The 17078-nt window shown below is 46.8% G+C and overlaps 2 protein-coding genes across 2 annotated transcripts; one reads left to right on the top strand and one right to left on the bottom strand.

The window, feature by feature from the left end:
- Nucleotides 1-682: 682 nt before the first annotated feature.
- Nucleotides 683-3444, bottom strand: ZCCHC18 (zinc finger CCHC-type containing 18). Its single transcript, XM_040999536.1, is given in 4 exon segments — nt 683-944; nt 2561-2777; nt 2780-2996; nt 2998-3444. Coding segments are annotated over 4 exon segments (1143 nt in total).
- Nucleotides 3445-13955: 10511 nt separating this feature from the next.
- SLC25A53 (solute carrier family 25 member 53) lies at nt 13956-16403 on the top strand. The gene has a single exon (XM_040999624.1). The coding sequence runs from the start codon at nt 13981-13983 to the stop codon at nt 14893-14895; it is 915 nt and encodes a 304-aa protein (XP_040855558.1). The 5' UTR covers nt 13956-13980; the 3' UTR covers nt 14896-16403.
- The last annotated feature ends 675 nt before the right edge of the window (nt 16404-17078 follow it).

A 17078-nucleotide genomic window follows, 5' to 3' on the forward strand; every position in this document is an offset into this window, starting at 1 on the left:
AGTTTTGTAGCTTTCTTAGTAAAATAAAATTCTGATTTCAAGTTTACAAGACACAGAAAAGCATATGGAGGGAAGAAAAAGTGATGGATCACAGAGCTGCTTTACAAGCACCCATTTCTACCAAACCTCCAAGCTAATTCGAGTGAAAACAAGGGTGGGGCTAGGTGTAGTATTTGTTTCTCTTTTTATTCCTCTTGGTATTCACATAGAAGTGATGTCAGCATAAACTGTTCATCTAGATACACCATTCAATGGGATTTTCCTGGAGCCTCTTCTCAACAGGATCCCACAGGCCTCTGCTGTTTCAGCTATCCTGTTGGATGTATTTCAACAGATTAGAGATGAACAGGAAGTGTAATGACTGTTTCATCTGGGACAGATGAGTGGGCGGATCTTTTCCCTGGATACATTTAGGAACTGGGGAGAAGTCTAGGCCAATAACCCCATTGAAGCCCTGATAGTGTTGGGGCCTTCAATTAAGTAACTGAGTTGAGCTGCCTCCTGCCTGGGTGTGGGGGAGAGGCCTCATTTGTTACTAGGGAGATGGAGGAGGCCACCAGGGGCTATTGCGTGTCCCAGAAGGATGCAAGGCATGGGCTTCCCAAGTGCTGATGCCTGCTCACTGATTCATGAAACGGTCACAGGCAGAGCAGTCCTCTCAGCCTCCCTGGGGCCAAGAAAGTCAAAGAGACTGAAGCTTCAGGACAACATGGAGTGGCAGGAGGGAGCTGGTGATGGGCAGAACACCAGAGGCTGAGCCTCCTCGCTTCCTGAGCCCCCGGACCTGCTCCTTGCCCTGAGTGTAACTCTGGGAGAAGGGGGGTGCTGTGAGATTGTGGGAGTTTGCATGGAGAGGCAGCAAGAAGCCAGGTGGGAGCAGAGCTGCTGGGAGTGATTCTGGAAGGAGAAGGCCTCCAGGAAGGTTCTGGGCTCCAGGGCTAGATGTGACAGCCCAGAAGGGCTCACTGGGCTGTTGCCTTGCCTGTGTCTCCTCCTCTGGCACCCAGCCCACATTCCCTTTGTCGCTGTTGAGCAGGCTAGTATAATCCCTGCTAGTATCATTTGAGTCCCATTAGCCCTGCCTCTCTGGGACCACAAGGCCCAGGGTTGCATACAAAATCTGTGGTCTGTGATTCCTACCAGGCTTCCCATCCTTGTCACTTCCCATGTGAGTCTTGTAGTCAGGTCATGCTGTGCTCTCCCCTTCCTCCCATCCCATAGAGCCCCAGGATTCCTCTCTAAAGTACCAGCTCCCATGGTTGCTCACTGTGTCTTCTTGGCCCAAGTGGAGCTGATATGTCATTCCTGAGAGGTTCCTTCAAGTTCCTCAGGCCTACATTTATTTCTCTCCCCCACACATGACAGAACTCTGTCGTGTTCATATTCATGAGCATCAGGAATGATGTAGTTACTAAGAACAAGGGATCCTCGGATACAGAAGGAATACATCATCTTCTCTCACTTCTAGTTGGAGGACAGGATATAAAATATGAATAGGAGATGCATCTTTCCAACTTGAATGTGAATGGAGCCTTTGAAACCCACAAGTTCTGTCTTTTCCGTCAAATTTCTCAAGATACCTGCAAGAGGAAAATGCTTGAATGTGGTCCACCATTGCTGAACAAGTTGGCTCTGTATCTAAGGGGTCAGTTGTGATAAGACACTCTGAGAGAGGTTCACTTCAGAATCCTTCATCTGTAAATAAGGCTGACCAAATGCCCAGTTCACCGAATAACCTGTTCCCTTTAAACTCACGGTCTGGGAAGGCAGCAGAGAATGGCCCAAGTTGTTGGGCTCCTGCGCCCACCTGAGTAGACCAAGGGAAATTTCTAGGAAGCTGGCTTCATATTGACTCAGCTTTGATCACTATAGCAATTTGGGGAGTGAAACAGTAGATGAAAGATCTCTCTCTCTCTGCCTCTCCTCTCTGTAAATCTACCCTTCAAATAAAAACTAAATACATCTTTTTAAAAAAGGCTGTATTTTATATTATTTGTGTTTTCTTTTGATAAATATTGCATTACACACATTAGATGATTATATATTCATTAACATATCACAAGATAGAGTTTGGTAAAAAAAAATACACAGTATGGAGGAACATTTATATGTGATTACTTTTCTCTATAGATATATCTATCTGGTTACATGGGCATAGAAAAGAATCTAAAAAGGCATTCACCAAAGGGCTGGCAGTGTTTATTTATGTAAGAGTGAGGTGTTTCAGGTCATTTTTAGTTGATACGTGGTATTCTTTGGTTTTGCAGAATTTCACACAGTCTTTCCATAAACAGAATAAAACCCTTAATTACATATACACGCAAAATTGGCAGGCAGAGGTGGTAGGTAGGTAGCAGGGACAAAGGATAGGCCGTTCCCCTCTACTGAAACTCTCTTCCCCAAAAAAGAACTGCTGTATGGATTAATTCACACAGTTAGAAGCCGACCCTCCATCCGTTTGCCTGCCATGTGATTGGTGGAAAGAGTGAGCCCTGGAATAGTCAGGGGAAATAACCACTAACACTGGATCCTGGGGTTCGGTCTCTGAAGGGAGAATTAAAGTGGAGAGTCCCTAGGTTCCACTAGGATCAAGCCTTCATCTAAGTCATCATTGAGGCTATCCTCTATCTCTATCACATTGCAGTGGCAATTAACACTGCCACTCACTATTGCTTGGGGGCCCTGAAATGCCCCAGGGCTGGCTGCCCTCTCCATTACTGGCTCAGATTTTCTGGGCCACTTTGGCATGTCAACCCACTCATCTTCCTCCCTAATATCCGGATTAACTCCAGGAAATTGGGAAGCTGCTCCTGATCGTTTGCATAAATCCTGAGGAGATGCTTAAGCCTGTGCCGCAGGTCCCTGTTCAGTTCAGCCCCTGAAAGGAGCTAGTGCAGGTGCATCTGGTTAGCTTCTTTCTGAGCTAGGATGCTTGTCTAATTGGCATTCTGTAGCTGCACCTCTAAACAGATCATGTAAAGCGAAGTTTTCTCCCCCCTGCACCTGCAGGGTGTTAAAAAATTTGCCACAGGCTGTCATACTGCTTTCAGATTCCCCAAACACCAATTTCATGGCCCACAAGAAATTGGCTACCCCGAAGTTGGGATTGGCTGCCTGAAGATGTTGTATCACCTCCCAGGCAGGGCTCCTAAGAGTTTTTGTCATGCACTTGAGCTTCTCTTCCTCAGACATATCCCAATCTGACAGGACCCCATTGACCTGGATCAGCCACTTTTCAAAGATTTCCTTCCCCTGGGCTGGCATCGCCCCCACCCCCCAAGAACAGCTTCATGTTTTTTTCTGGGCCATGCTGGCCGTTGAAGGACTGAGACTTTGCCCCAGCGACCTCAGCATGGAATGGGCCCAAGGTAACAAGGGTGCTAACTGAAACAGGCAGTTACTCAGCCACTGCCCCACCCTCCAACCCTGCCCCAGGCTAGCCATTAGTAATCAGAATAGGGTATCTGCATATATTAGGCTTGCTACAAAAAGCCTAATCTGCAGAAATCTCCAAAGCAAAGTTCCTGGGCTGTGACTTTCTCCTATTTTAGTAGAAACTGTAAAACAAACAAACAAACAAACAAACAGAATGGTCAGTAAAGTAGTGGGCTGCAGAGAGCATTTTGTTATCACACTCTCCACCCTCTTGATGCCCTTACAACACATTTTGTAGTGCCTTCTACCAGAAGAAATTCTGCAGGAAATTGGCAATTACAATGTCCCAGAGCTAGCAGGTATCTGCGCTGGCAGCCTGTTTTTTCTGAGCCACATCCAGCCCCTCCTGGCTGCCTTTCAGCAGGTGCAGCAGCTGGTATGTAGGATTATAGGTTTAAAGCCACTAGCAGGCTGTCAAAATAGGGCTCATTCGTGTGCAGCTTAGGAATTCCTGTTAAAATCTCTATTAACCAGGTAGGCACGATGGCTCAACTAGGTAATCCTCTTTCTGCGATCACCTGCATCTCATATGGGTGCAGGCTTGTATCCTGGCTACCCCACTTCCCATTCATTTCCCTGCCTGAGGCTTGGGAAAGCCGTAGAGGATGACTCAGTCTTAGGACCCTCCACCTGGCTGATAGGAACAGTCTGACTTTAAGTACTTCACATTTACATTGCTCCAGCAAAACATGACCATAAATAAAAATGGAGCTTTGGGAAATATGGGTTGGAGTACTATTAATAATCTTAATTGTATCCTCAATATTGTTATAGTTTTATCAGAAATTGATGATCCAGAAATAGCTGCAATAATAGACCTCCTTTGCAAGTTATGCTGTGACTTAATAATGGATATAGTATGTATGTTAGAGTCTTTTAACAAAGGTGACTCCATCTTCCTAAACTACTGGTGAAATGGGGCCTCCTCTCCTATCACTCCTGTCAAGAGACTCAGGTGCACAAGCCCTCCCCTTATCACCTTTGTCAAGAAACCACAAAGTACGTAAGCATGTCATGGTAGAAATGATAAAGAAGAAATAATTGTATATTAATGAATATGTATGTTTTGAGAATTAATATGCATGTTTTCTTAGAACTGAGAGAAAGCAAGTGTTACTGATAGATAACATGTAATAACCAATCAAAACATTGTGAACAACTGCCTGTCTTGCCCCTGGATTTGTATATAAACCCATGCATTTGTCTCAGTCACTGAAGCCAGCAGGCTCCCACTAGACCGGAGCCAAAAGCCCCTGGGCTTCCACTCGAACTTGCAGGCTCCCACGAGGCCGGAGCCAGAGAAGCCAGTAGGCTCCCACGAGACCGGAGCCAAGGTCTTGGGCTTCCACTCGAACTTGCAGGCTCCCACGAGGCCGGAGCCAAAGGCCCAGCAGACTTCCATGAGACTGAAGTCAAGAGGCACTCTCGGTGGCTTCCCCCATCCTGTTTGGTGTGTGCTTGCCTGAATAAATGCTTGAATGCTTGATTGCAAAGCATCCACTCTCGACTCTCGACTCTTGGCATTTGTTCTGGTGACCGGGCTCGGTGTTCGCCACACTGGCTGGCTCCTGGCTCAAGTCCTTGGGACCCTGCACCCAAGTGGGAAATCTGGAAGAGGTTCCTGGCTTCAGACCACCTCAGCTCTTGCTGTATGGCCATTTGGGGAGTGAGTCAGCAGATGGAAAATCTATCTATCTATTTTTCTCTAACTATCTTTCTCTCTGTAATACGTATGTATGTACATATGATCTCCATTAACCTCACTATCTGAGATCTGAATCACAGTTCCTTCTCCAGGCTTCCACTGTTACTTCTTGGACACTTACAGGAGCTCTGGAACTAGCCCTGCCCTTTGTTATACTGTTGGCTTCTGCAACAGGTGCCTGCATGAACAAATTTGCCCCCAGGAATATCTTCCAAACTCTGCATAGGAGATGGCAGATCTGGGTACTCATGACTTCCAGACTGCCACAGCATAGACAGGGGGAAGGAGTGGAGAGGAGAGGGTCAGAAGTCTTAGAAGCCAAGCCTCAGTCATCCTGATACTTCCTGTTGCCAGGTGGGAAATTTCTTCTGCTGCCTTTTGGATGCCGAAGGCGGGGCCCTCCTCCCCCTTGCATTACATGGCCTGCGGGGAACCATCAGCCTACTAGTTCTGCAATCAGCCCCACAAATTCAAGTTCAGATTTGGTTTTGATGGTCTATCATGAAGAAAGGGAGCAGAAGTTGAAAGCCCCCTGCCGTCTGCCCCCTCCATCATGTTTCCTCCCAGGAATAGATGAGGAGACGCAAAGGAGGGTTCAAAGCAAGATAGCTTGCAATTCTCCTCTTCTGACTCTGGCCATCTCCCTGAAAATACCCTCCCTTCTTACAACCTCAGCCCCAGTCCTAGCACCCAGGGAAAAAACCTACCAAGTTAGTAACATCCAGGTGTACCACACCTCCTGCGTGCAGCCTGGCCTCGGGAGTCTCCTTTCCTGCCTTAGTTATCTATTCTCCCAGCCAGGAGCCTCCCGGGACAGATGGCGTTCTCCCCTCCACGGGGCCAGCACCGGCCAAACCGCACCCTCTTTCATTTACCTGAACACCACAGGTGGGAAGCGGATGCTTCCAGCTGTCACCAAAAGCTAGGTTTCACTTTCCGGTCGGCCCTGCAGGGGGGAAAGGATGGCGCCTCCCCCACCAACGAGCAACCCGCGGCTGCCAGAGCGAACCAGCAGCTTCGCATCGCTGGGTGGCGAGGTCTAGCTGGGAAGAAAGCGCGGTTCCCAAGGCAGCCGGGGCTGCCCCCACCCTCCATTTGGGTCCTCCCAAGCAGCCGCGGCTGCTTTTAGCCTTTGCCCATTGAGACAAAAGAGCGTGACGAGCAGGTCGCTGCGGCCAATCAGCAGGCTGCAGGGGCAGCCGGGCGCGCAGCCTCCGGCCCCCGGTGCTAATACTAGCGCGAGGTGGGGGGAGCCGGCCTGCAGCGGCTGCGGCAGACAGCGCGGGAGCCGGCTCGGCGGCGTCAAGTGCAGCTCGGACGCACCGATCGCGGCCCGTTTACATTTTATCCCGTGAGTTTGCTGCGTTTCCCCTTCGCTTCCCCTTCTCTCTATCGCCTTCCGCCTTGGCGCCTCTCTGCGCTTTGAGACCGGATGCCTTAAACACGAGGTGGGACAGAGAGCAAGTGAACAATGAGAGTTCCTCACCTTTGTATAGGGGAGAAGGGAGGAGAGTGGTGGTGGTGGTGGGGGGGAGCCTTTAGCAAGCGCTTTCTGTATGCGAATGCATCTGCTGGCAAGGGCATTGCATTTGTTCTAACCAGCATACGGATGTGAGAGAGGTCACGGTTTGCCCATTCAACCGAGAAGAGATGTAAAGCTCCCAGGCCGTGTGGCTCCGAAGTGCAGAGCTATGAGCCCACATCCAAGAAAGCTGCCCCTCGGAAACACTCCTGTCTGCCCTCAGATCACAGGTTGTTGGAGAAAAGCCGGAGCAAGGATGGGAGAACCAGTAGAGGACTCAAACAGAATTAGTGAGCAAAGACTCATAGCTGCATTTTATAGATTGGCAAATTGAGCTCCAGAGAGCTCAGGTGTGCTGTCCCATATAATGCAACAACAGAGTAGCAACACCCGAGTTTGCACTCCAGGCTGTTGTTCCCTGGATGCCAACCCTGCCCTGCTACACTGCCTACAGAGTTGTTGTTGTTGTTGTTGTTTTAAACCTAGATGGTCTCAAACCAACTGAAGAGAGCAGGCTGCGTGCTAGGCAGTACTGAGGGAGCAGTGTGTAGGCAGTACCGGCAAGGGCCAGAAGAAGGCAGCCTTTGTGGTACCCAATTGTGCAGGGAGTCACTTTTCTTTCCCTTTACATCTGTTTGCATTACAGCAGGCTTCCCCTTGAGGAAAATAGCATTTCTTTAGCCCTTTCTAATCACAAGAGACCAGGCTCAGAGAGATAAATGGCTTGCCTGCAATTAGGAGGAGATGCTCACATTTAGACCCCAAATCTGGATCCAGAGCCTACATTATTAATGAAAGTATGGGAACAAGACTCATTGCCGAAAAATCATTTTGGAAAACTTGACAGAAATGCACGTTGCTGGGAACTGAAAGAGGGGTGAAGGTAAGAAGGGAGAGTTTTGACTTAGTAGGACCAGGGATGAAAAAGGTGATTGGTATAACCATAATAGAGGCTGATTCTGAGTTGAAGAGAGGTTTGTGAGCCACTGTGACAAATACCATATCAAGCTAAGGGTGATATGTAAGTAAGTGAGTGGCCTGCCATCAGTGTATCTGCCCACATTTGAATTACAGTGGGTCATCACTCCAAGGGCAGCAATTCCTACCTGGGCTTCCTTTTAAAATTCTATGCAGGGAATTTGGTCTGTGTGCATTTTTCTGAGTCCATAGCTTGGCAAATTTTCAAATGGGTCTGTGTGCCCCAAATAGTTAAGACCCATTCTCCGCAAGTCTTTCTTTACATCTTCCTCCTTGCACTCATGCTTGAGAAAGAAGAGTGAGAAATGCAACACATTTTGAGCTAACCCCCACACTGCAGCTCTCTGCCCTTGATTATGGCTCTTTCATTTCCTGGCTGAAGGGTAGGTTGCTAGGTTGCCCTTCTGTGAGCTCTTCAGAGCACTTCTCCTTTGCTGGAGCTGGCATCACTGGCGCCAGAGAAGGAGCAACTCCATGGAAACAGCATGCAGGGCTATCCAGAGTGAACCGACCGTGAAGCCCAGTGGCTGGAAAACCTGCTTCGTTTTTCATGACTTCTGGTACTTAGAGAGCAGGTAGCACTTTCTTCTTGGAGACTGTGGCTAGTAAGCCACACTAGGGCCCGGGCTTGACTCCTGATGCCTGGAAGCAGGGAGCAATCTGATGCTCTTTGGCTGCTGTTGGGTGAGGATTCATCTTCAGCTTCTATAATACTCGGTACCTTTCTTGCCTCTAAGAGTTCCGTGGAGTTCAATCCCCAATTGGAAGATGAAGTGCCTTCCATTTAGGATTCCGGTCTTGCTCTCAGGTATAGAATTAGTGGAGGATGAAGAGTATTGGTGTTACAGAGAAGACAGGTTATTCATCCCTACACACACAGGCAGTATAGTAGCAGGAAGTAACACTTGGATTTTCTTCAGATTTTTAAAAAAGATTTATTTATTTGAAAGGCAGAGTTACAGAGAGAAACAGAGGGAGAGAGAGAGAGAATCTTCCATCTGCTAGTCCACTCACTAAATAGACACAACGGCAATGGCCAGGGCTTGGGCAGTCCAATGCCAGGAGCCAGGAGCTTCTTCTGAGTCTCCTATGTGGATGCAGCAGACCAAGCACTTGGGCTATCTTCTGTTGCTTTCCCTGGCCATTAGCACGGAGCTGAGTAAGAAGTGGAACAGCCAGGACATGAAATGGTGCCCGTATGGGATGTTGGTACTGCAGGCAGTGGCTTTACCCTTTATGCCACAGCACTGACCCCTTTTTCAGGTTGTAGATTTCTTCCCAGTACTGTGACTTGGCCCTGGCCCCTCAGAATAATTGTTTTTACATTGGCTTCATCGACAACACTAAAATAGATCTCAGGACTCTGACAAAGATAATTGAAGGAGATGGATTATGTCGAGATTGGGATTGGGTCCTTAGGACAAAGTGAGGATCTCTTTGTACAGGCAGGGAAGAGCTGTCTCCAATTTGATACAGATGATTCCTTATTTCTGGTCCCATGTGTGGAAGTGTGCTCCTACTGATTGCTTTAATGAGCCTGCATTTTCCAATTTCAACACAGGAAGCTTAAAAGCTTAAAGGTTGGGAGATCAAGCTTTCAGATGAAGCAGTGATAGCTACTTTTGACCACCTGCCTCCTCTGTGCCAGGAGCATTTGGTGGTGGTTCTCTCATTTAAGCTTCTCGGTAACCCTGTTGAGACAGGCATTGATATCTTATTTGGAAGATAGGGAAACTGAATCTCAAGGAGGTTAAAAAAAACTTGTGTAATAAGGTCTCGCAGCTGGGAAGTGGTGGCATTGACACTGCAGCCCAGGCCTGTCAAGCTCCAAAGCTCAAGAGAATTCGAGCAAGGGAAGGTACGTTTCTCAGAGAATTCAGAGTGTTAGAGCTATTGCAGGCTTTTCAGAAGAAAGTGGTCCTGCACTTATTTGCTTCCTATTATCTCGCCTTTTTAAAATTATTATTTTGAAGAGGAAGTTGGCTTTTACATTTTTTAGATTTTTATTAAAAAAACAATTTGAAAGGTAGAGAGACAGAGATAGAAAAATCTTCTCTCCACTGGTCTGTTTCACAAATGCGCACAACGACTGGAGCTGTGACAATCTAGAACCAAGGCACCCAAACTCAATTTGTGTGTCCCATGTGGGTGGCAGAGGCCCAAATACTTGAGCCAACACATTACCTTTCAGAATGCACATTAGTAGGAAGCTAAATTAGAAAGCAGAGATAGAACTGAACTCCAAGCACTCCGTTATATGATGACAGCCTCACATATGACAGCTTAACTTGCTAAGCCACAACACTAGCCCCGAGAAAAGAACTTTTAAGAACTTATTTTATTTCAATTAGAAAACCAGATTTACAGGGAGAAGGGGACAGAAAAGAAACATGTTCCATTTGCTGGTTCATGCCGCAAATGGCCTTAGCAGCCGAACTGAGCTGGTCAAAACTCAGGAGCCAAGAGATTCTTCCAGGTCTCTCACATGGGTTCAGGGTCCCCAGGATTTTCCTAGGCCCAAACAGGGAGCTGGATCAGGAGTGAAGCAGCCAGGACAGGTGCCCATGTGGGATAATGGCGTTGCAGGCAGAACCTTAGCCTTACTATGCCATGGTGCCTCCCCAGAGGTGAGAAATTCTTTTAAAGATTATATTTATTTGACTAGGCAGAGATAGGGGGCAGGTGCAAGACAGAAAGAAGGGAGAGGGAGAAGGGGGAGAGGAAGTAAAAGAGGGAAGGAGAGCTTCCATCTGCTGGTTCACTGCTCAAGTGGCTGCAACAGCTAGGTTTGAACCAGGCCAAAACCAGGAGCCAGGAACTCCTGACACGTTTCCCACATGGGTTGCTGGGCCCAAGTGCTTGGGTCATCTTTCCCTGCTTTCTCTGGTGCATTGACGCAGAGCTAGATTAGAAACAGAGCAGCCAAGACTCAAACCGGCCCCTTTATAGGATCCTGGTGACACCAGTGGTAACAATCTGCTATAATACAATGTCAGCCCCTCAGAGGAAATCGTTGTGTGCTTCCTATTCCAATAGAGTAAATTATCTGTCTACTTCTACTTTGACTGGCGCACCCTTTATTTCGTTCCTTGCGGGCAGGCAGCACGTCCTAATTATTTCTCACTGCAGAGTGATTTACCACAGTGATGCAGTGGGTTGTTAATATATATTTGTGAGCTGGGCAGAGGACAGGTTGGTGGGACCGGGGTGGGGGGGGGGGCGTTGCACAGATGGAGGGACAAATGAGGAGCCAGATGCTAGGATGGTAACACAAGCCATTTGGGACTAGACTGGCTAACAGAGCCAAATTATCTGGGCTCATTTTACTAAGCTGTGAACATAGTAGGCAGATCATAGGGTACCTGTGATGATTGCTCAGGGCCAACTCCAATCCCATTCCGTGACCTCTAGTTTGCAATTCATTTTAAAGGGCAATGTTTTCTCAGATTGTTTCAGCTTCAACTTTATGGAAGCAATGTCCTCCCTGCCTCCAGTGAGAGTACAGCACTTCTTCCAACTTGGCTGTCCTGAGAGCTCCTTGTAGGAATCTGTGCTCTGTGCAGGATGTCAAGTACAAAACCAAGGGCTAGCATTTGTGGTATTGTGGATTAAACTGCTGTGTGCAGTGCCAGAATCCCAAATGTGTTCTGATTCATGTTCTGGCTGCTCCATTTTCAATTCAACTCCCTGCTTGTGGACTGAGAAAGCAACAGAAGATGGCTTAAGTGTTTGGGACCCTGTGCCCACATGGGAGACCCAGAAGAAGCTCCTGATTCCCGGATTCAGATCGGCCTAGCTCCAGGCATTGTGGCCATTGGGGAGTAAAGATGATTTATAGAAATGGCAGGAATTGGGAAGTCCAATCCCTCTGTTAGCGTACTGGGCTGGATTGCTCCATCTCCACATCTTGTGACACCCAGCACTGCAGTGCCTACTGAGCATTTTGTCCCATTTGCCCATTGCACAACAGAGGTGGCTGAATTCTTAAATATCGGTGAAGTTCTAGGGATCATGTGGGAAGTTAGTAGGAGAACCAGTTCTTGAAACATAGCTCTCCCAAATCCTAGCCCCCAGTTTTCCTTTTGTTAAATGAGCCACCCTTATGGAGTTGGTAAATACATGTTTATAAGATAGGAATGGGGTGCCAACACTGTGGCATAGCAGGTAAAGCTGCTGTCTCCCGGTACTGCTATGTCATATAGGTGCTGATTCCAGTTTTGGCTATTCTACTTCTGATTCAGCTCCCTGCCAGTGTGCCTGGGAAAGCAATGGAGGATGGCCCAAGTGCCTGGGTCTCTCCACTTTTGTGGGAGACCTGGAAGAAGCTCCTGGCTCCTAGTTTCATCTTGGTCCAGTCCTGGCCTTTGTCGTCACTTAGAAGATTCTCTATCTGTAACTTCAATTTTCAAATAAATAAATCTTGAAAAAAAGTGGGAAGGATGACACATATATCTCACTATCTTTCCTTACTTAGCTGCAGATAGAACTTGGGAAGGAGGACCTCACTTGGAAGAGCTAAAGGCGTGTTGGGGCTTCCAAGTTGCATAGCTTAGTGGAGCTGTCTCCTGCCTGGGTGTGGGGGAGAGGTCTTATTTGGTGCTGGGGAGATGGAGGTGGCCACCAAGGGCTATTGCATGCCCCAGAAGAATGTAACTCTGGGAGAATGGGGGTGCTGTGAGATTGTGGGAGTTTGCATGGAGAGGCAGCAAGAAGCCAGGTGGGAGCAGAGCTGCTGGGAGTGATTCTGGAAGCAGAAGGCCTCCAGGAAGGTTCTGGTCTCCAGGGCTGGACGTGACAGCCCAGGAGGACTCACCGAGCTGTTGCCTTGCCTGTGTCTCCTCCTCTGGCACTCAGCCCACATTCCCTTTGTTGCTGTTGAGCAGGCTAGTATAATCCCTGCTAGTATCATTTGAGTCCCATTAGCCCTGCCTCTCTGGGACCACAAGGCCCAGGGTTGCATACGAAATCTGTGGTCTGTGATTCCTACCAGGCTTCCCATCCTTGTCACTTCCCATGTGAGTCTTGTAGTCAGGTCATGCTGTGCCCTGCCCTCCTTCCCTCACTCTTCCATCCCTACCCAGTCCCATTCTCCCTGCCCCAGATTGGCTGTGACTCCTCTCCATTGTACATCTGCTCCCACTGCCGTACACTGTGTGTTCTTGGCCAGTGGGGTTGCTATTTCTTTCTCACCAGACTCCCTCAGGTGCTCAGGTCTATCTTGATCATTCATTTCTTGGAAGACTCCAAATTCCATCAGGTGTCTCAACCTCAGTGGTGCTTCTCATATGACCTTACCTGCTTCCTGGCCTTTCAGGGAGTTCTTGGACTGCCTCTTTCCTCTAGTATGGGAGTTCTGATCTGGCAGTAGTTTTGTATCCCAGCAGATGAATAACATTACCTGCAGATAGTTTCCATCACCACACTTGGTAAATCCCAACAATACCCAACACATAGAGACCAGGGAGACACTAAATATCTGTGATAATAAGGTATTATCCTGCCCTAAATATCAGTAGTACCAAGCTGGGAAGGCTTGACTCTATTCTCTATGAAAGATTTTTTAAAAGTTCACAAAAATACATGTGGTAAAGAAACTGCGTATGCATTTCTGTTTTGGGGTATGAAAATAAAACCTTTTGATTTCACTTTCCTTGGACTTTTTGAAGTCCCCTTGGGGCTATGGGTTTCAGGGTGGAAATTCCCAGATGCTGAGCCTTTGGCCACTGAACTTCCAGGAGCGGCTGCTCTTTCCTTTCCTCAGTTGGGGGAAGGGAGGAAGGAGTTGCCAGGAAACAGCTTCAGCTTAGGCAGGAATCTACAGAGAGAAAGACGGGTGGGGGGATCCCCCCTCCTCAAATTTACTACCAACATTTAGAGAAAGATTTGCACTACAACTATTGAAGTGCTTTCTAACCCTTCAAGATAGGGCCTCTTTTTGTTTTTTTTGTTTTTTTTTTAAGACCAAACTAGTAGTTTACAACTTGCAATGTTGCATGTTGTGAAAATTGAGTGTAAGAATCTTGGGAGCCCAGTGTTGTGCAATCCTTCTTTTAAATATTGGAATATTTTTCATTTCTGTGAAATATATGGAGGTGATTTTGTGCAGCAAAACTAATAGCCTTTGTTTTAATTTAATGTTGATGAATTTCTCATTTGTTAAGCATATGTCTATTTCTCAGAGGCCCACAGAGTTGTATGTTTTCTTAGACCTGAGTTTCCTAGGGCTCCATTTCTAATTATGCAATTAAAATGCTTGCCAACAGGTTAAAATGGTCAATCTAACATTTTTTTCTCTCTTCCTCTCGCCAGTTTCTTCCACCTGCACCAAGTTGACTTCAGCATGGGGGAACAGAGCCGTTCTCCTGGAAGGGAACAGCACAACACACAAACGGAGACTCCAGGAAAAAGCTGGCACTCCCAGGCTTACACCCTTGGGGCCATTTCCAACTTCATGTCCACTTTTCTGACCTTTCCTATCTATAAGGTTGTGTTTCGGCAGCAGATCCATGCCCTGGCAATGTCAGAGGCCATGAGACAGCTTTGGCATGAAGGGCCACAATACTTCTACCGTGGCATCTACCCTCCTCTTCTCTCCAAGACACTGCAAGGGACTCTGCTGTTTGGGACTTATGACAGCCTGCTCTGCTCACTCTCCCCAGTTGGCCCCCACTCTCTGGGACATCGCTGGGCTGCAGGGCTTATGTCTGGTGTGGTGGAGGCTGTGGCACTGAACCCCTTTGAAAGGGTACAGAATGTGCTCCAGGATGGTCGTAAGCAAGCTCGCTTTCCCAGCACCTTCAGCATTCTCAAGGAATTCAATTCTTACGGGTTTTGGGGGCGGATGTCGCTGGGTTACTATCGTGGTTTCTGGCCTGTTCTTGTACGAAACAGCCTGGGGAGTGCGCTCTATTTTTCTTTCAAGGATCCCATCCGGGATGGTTTGGCAGAACAAGGCCTGCCCCACTGGGTCCCTGCCTTGGTGTCTGGTAGTGTCAATGGAACAATTACATGCTTGGTTCTGTATCCTCTGATTGTGCTGGTTGCCAATATGCAGTCCCATATTGGCTGGCAAAGCATGCCAAGCCTGTGGGCCTCTGTCCAGGATCTGTGGAATACTAGGGGTCGAAAGGTGTTCCTGATCTACCGGGGAGGCTCCCTTGTTATCCTGAGGTCTAGTGTGACATGGGGGCTCACTACTGCTATCCATGACTTCCTGCAAAGGAAGTCTCACTCCAGAAAAGAGCTGAACGACTGACTAGCTACAGAACTTGTAACCATGGCATCCTTCTAATTCTAAATCTTCCTCAGCCAATTCTCTATAGCCTCCTTGGCTCGGTTGCCTAAAACAGCCATTCTTTTGCCACTATAAGCTCCATTTAAATGGGAACTCTTCCCAACTACCAGCCTGCTGGGCACAGACAAAGCCCAACATGCTTGCTTGATCAGAAAGAGAAAATCATCCCAGTGTATCCACAGTTTATCTACAGAACGAGGCTTTTGATTTGCAATTCAGGTTGTCATTCCTTTAAGGAGTTCCTTGAAAGTAAGAGACAGCTTAAAAAGATAACCTAATGCAGACATTGCAAGTTCTGAGAAGTCTCCAGGTGTCCTCCAGACCAAACTGAATTGAAATCCATTTTCAAAGAACTGTGCTTGACACTGAGGGTGGGGATTCATAGAACTTCTCATATGGTGATATGTTCATGATGTTGCTCGCTTGCCTCTACCATCACAGCTCTAGTTGCTCAAGGTAGTAGGTCTTTGTTTCCAGGTAACAGCTGTAGGTAAAAGTCCTAATTAAATTTACCTCAACTCATCAGGTACTTCAAGAACTAGTCGGACTGGAGATGAGAGATGTGTGGTCCCTTGATGGAAAGGATAACAACTTGGAAAAAGAGATTTAGTTACATGCAAGTTAGAAAAATTTGATGTAAATTATGTGGTGTTATCCACTGAAGCATTTTTTGTTATCAAGATGATAACATGTAGAAACCACTTGAGTTTTATTAAGAAATTTGGAGGTCAAGTGACCATATATCTTCACAAATAATTGTACATGTTGTTGATATGATTAGATAGGGCTACTATTGCATAAAGATCACATACCATAGCTTGTCATTCAAAGCCATTCAGGATACAGGCCTCAAAAACTTCCAACACATGACCACACCACTCCCATTTACATGTCTCTTACACCAGCCGAAATGGACAGCTGTTCTATCCTCATATCCCATGAACTTTCTCATGACCATGCCTTGGCCCACACTAACTTCTCCATTCCTCATCCTCCTTCTTTTATGCCAGTCTACCAAAAGCCCTCTTGCTCTACGAACCCCAGCTCTGATGCTACCTTTTCTATAGGAGTCTCTTCTGATTTTCCCCCAACTCAATGTATCATTGGTCCTCTTTCTAACAACACATTGTACAGGGACATTATTGCATTACATCACTGATCTCTTGTGGCCTTGTGTTTCCAATACCTCCTGCTAAACTGTAGACCATCTTCAAAGAAGAGATTCTCATAATGCATTGTAAAATCCTCCATTATGCCTAGGTGCTCGGTGATGTCATTGTGTTAGTTAACTGATCATTAAGCTGTGATATGGTCTGTATCCTCAGGGTGCTGCCCCTTGTACACAAAGATAACGTTCTTGATTCACTGTCAGCAAGGCACACACCTTTGGAGTGTGTGTGTGTGTGTGTTTTTCTTTTCATAGTTGATTTCATTTTGTGCTAATGATAATGATGCTGGTGATAATAACAATAATGAAAACAATAATTAATTAAAAATACTTTTTGATGGAAATATTCCATGAGTTGGTGTGATTCATGGCACAATCGCGCCACTTCAATGATTAAAATTTCAGTGCCTGTAGTCTCATATAGTCCTAAATAGCTCAACTGGCTCAACTCTAGAATTCTGAGAGTTTCTGAGATGATCTATAGCACAGCTATCCTCTTACAGATAGCAACACAGTGGCATGCTCCAATTGCACTTCTTGTCCTTTATCAACACCTGAATATGGTGCTAACAGATATGGTAATGCCCCAGAAATCAAAGCTACAATTGTTGGTGATATAACAGAGAGCATTTGCCATCATGGTGAACAGAAGATGGCTGACCCAGAAGAATTACAGCTGAATTTCTGTCTCTCCAGGACTAGGGCCCCTGGCCTTGCGATTTCACCAGTCCCTACCTCACAGGTACAATCAACCACTGACAGAGTATTTTCAAAACTGTCTAAATTAAGCACTTTTGGCATTATTCCTCCAACAACACAGTCTAACAACAATTTATACATTATGTAGTTTGAATTAAGTATTATAAGCAATACAGAGATGATTTAAAAACAATGAGGGTAAACACTGCCTTTTTAGATGAGATATCGTGTTATCTGTAGATTTGTCTATGTACATGGAGTCCTGGAGCAAATCCCC

This window comes from Ochotona curzoniae, unplaced genomic scaffold (genome assembly GCF_017591425.1).
Source record: "Ochotona curzoniae isolate NIBS_2020 unplaced genomic scaffold, NIBS_Ocur_1.0 scaffold_1852, whole genome shotgun sequence".
Taxonomy (NCBI): Eukaryota; Metazoa; Chordata; class Mammalia; order Lagomorpha; family Ochotonidae; genus Ochotona; species Ochotona curzoniae.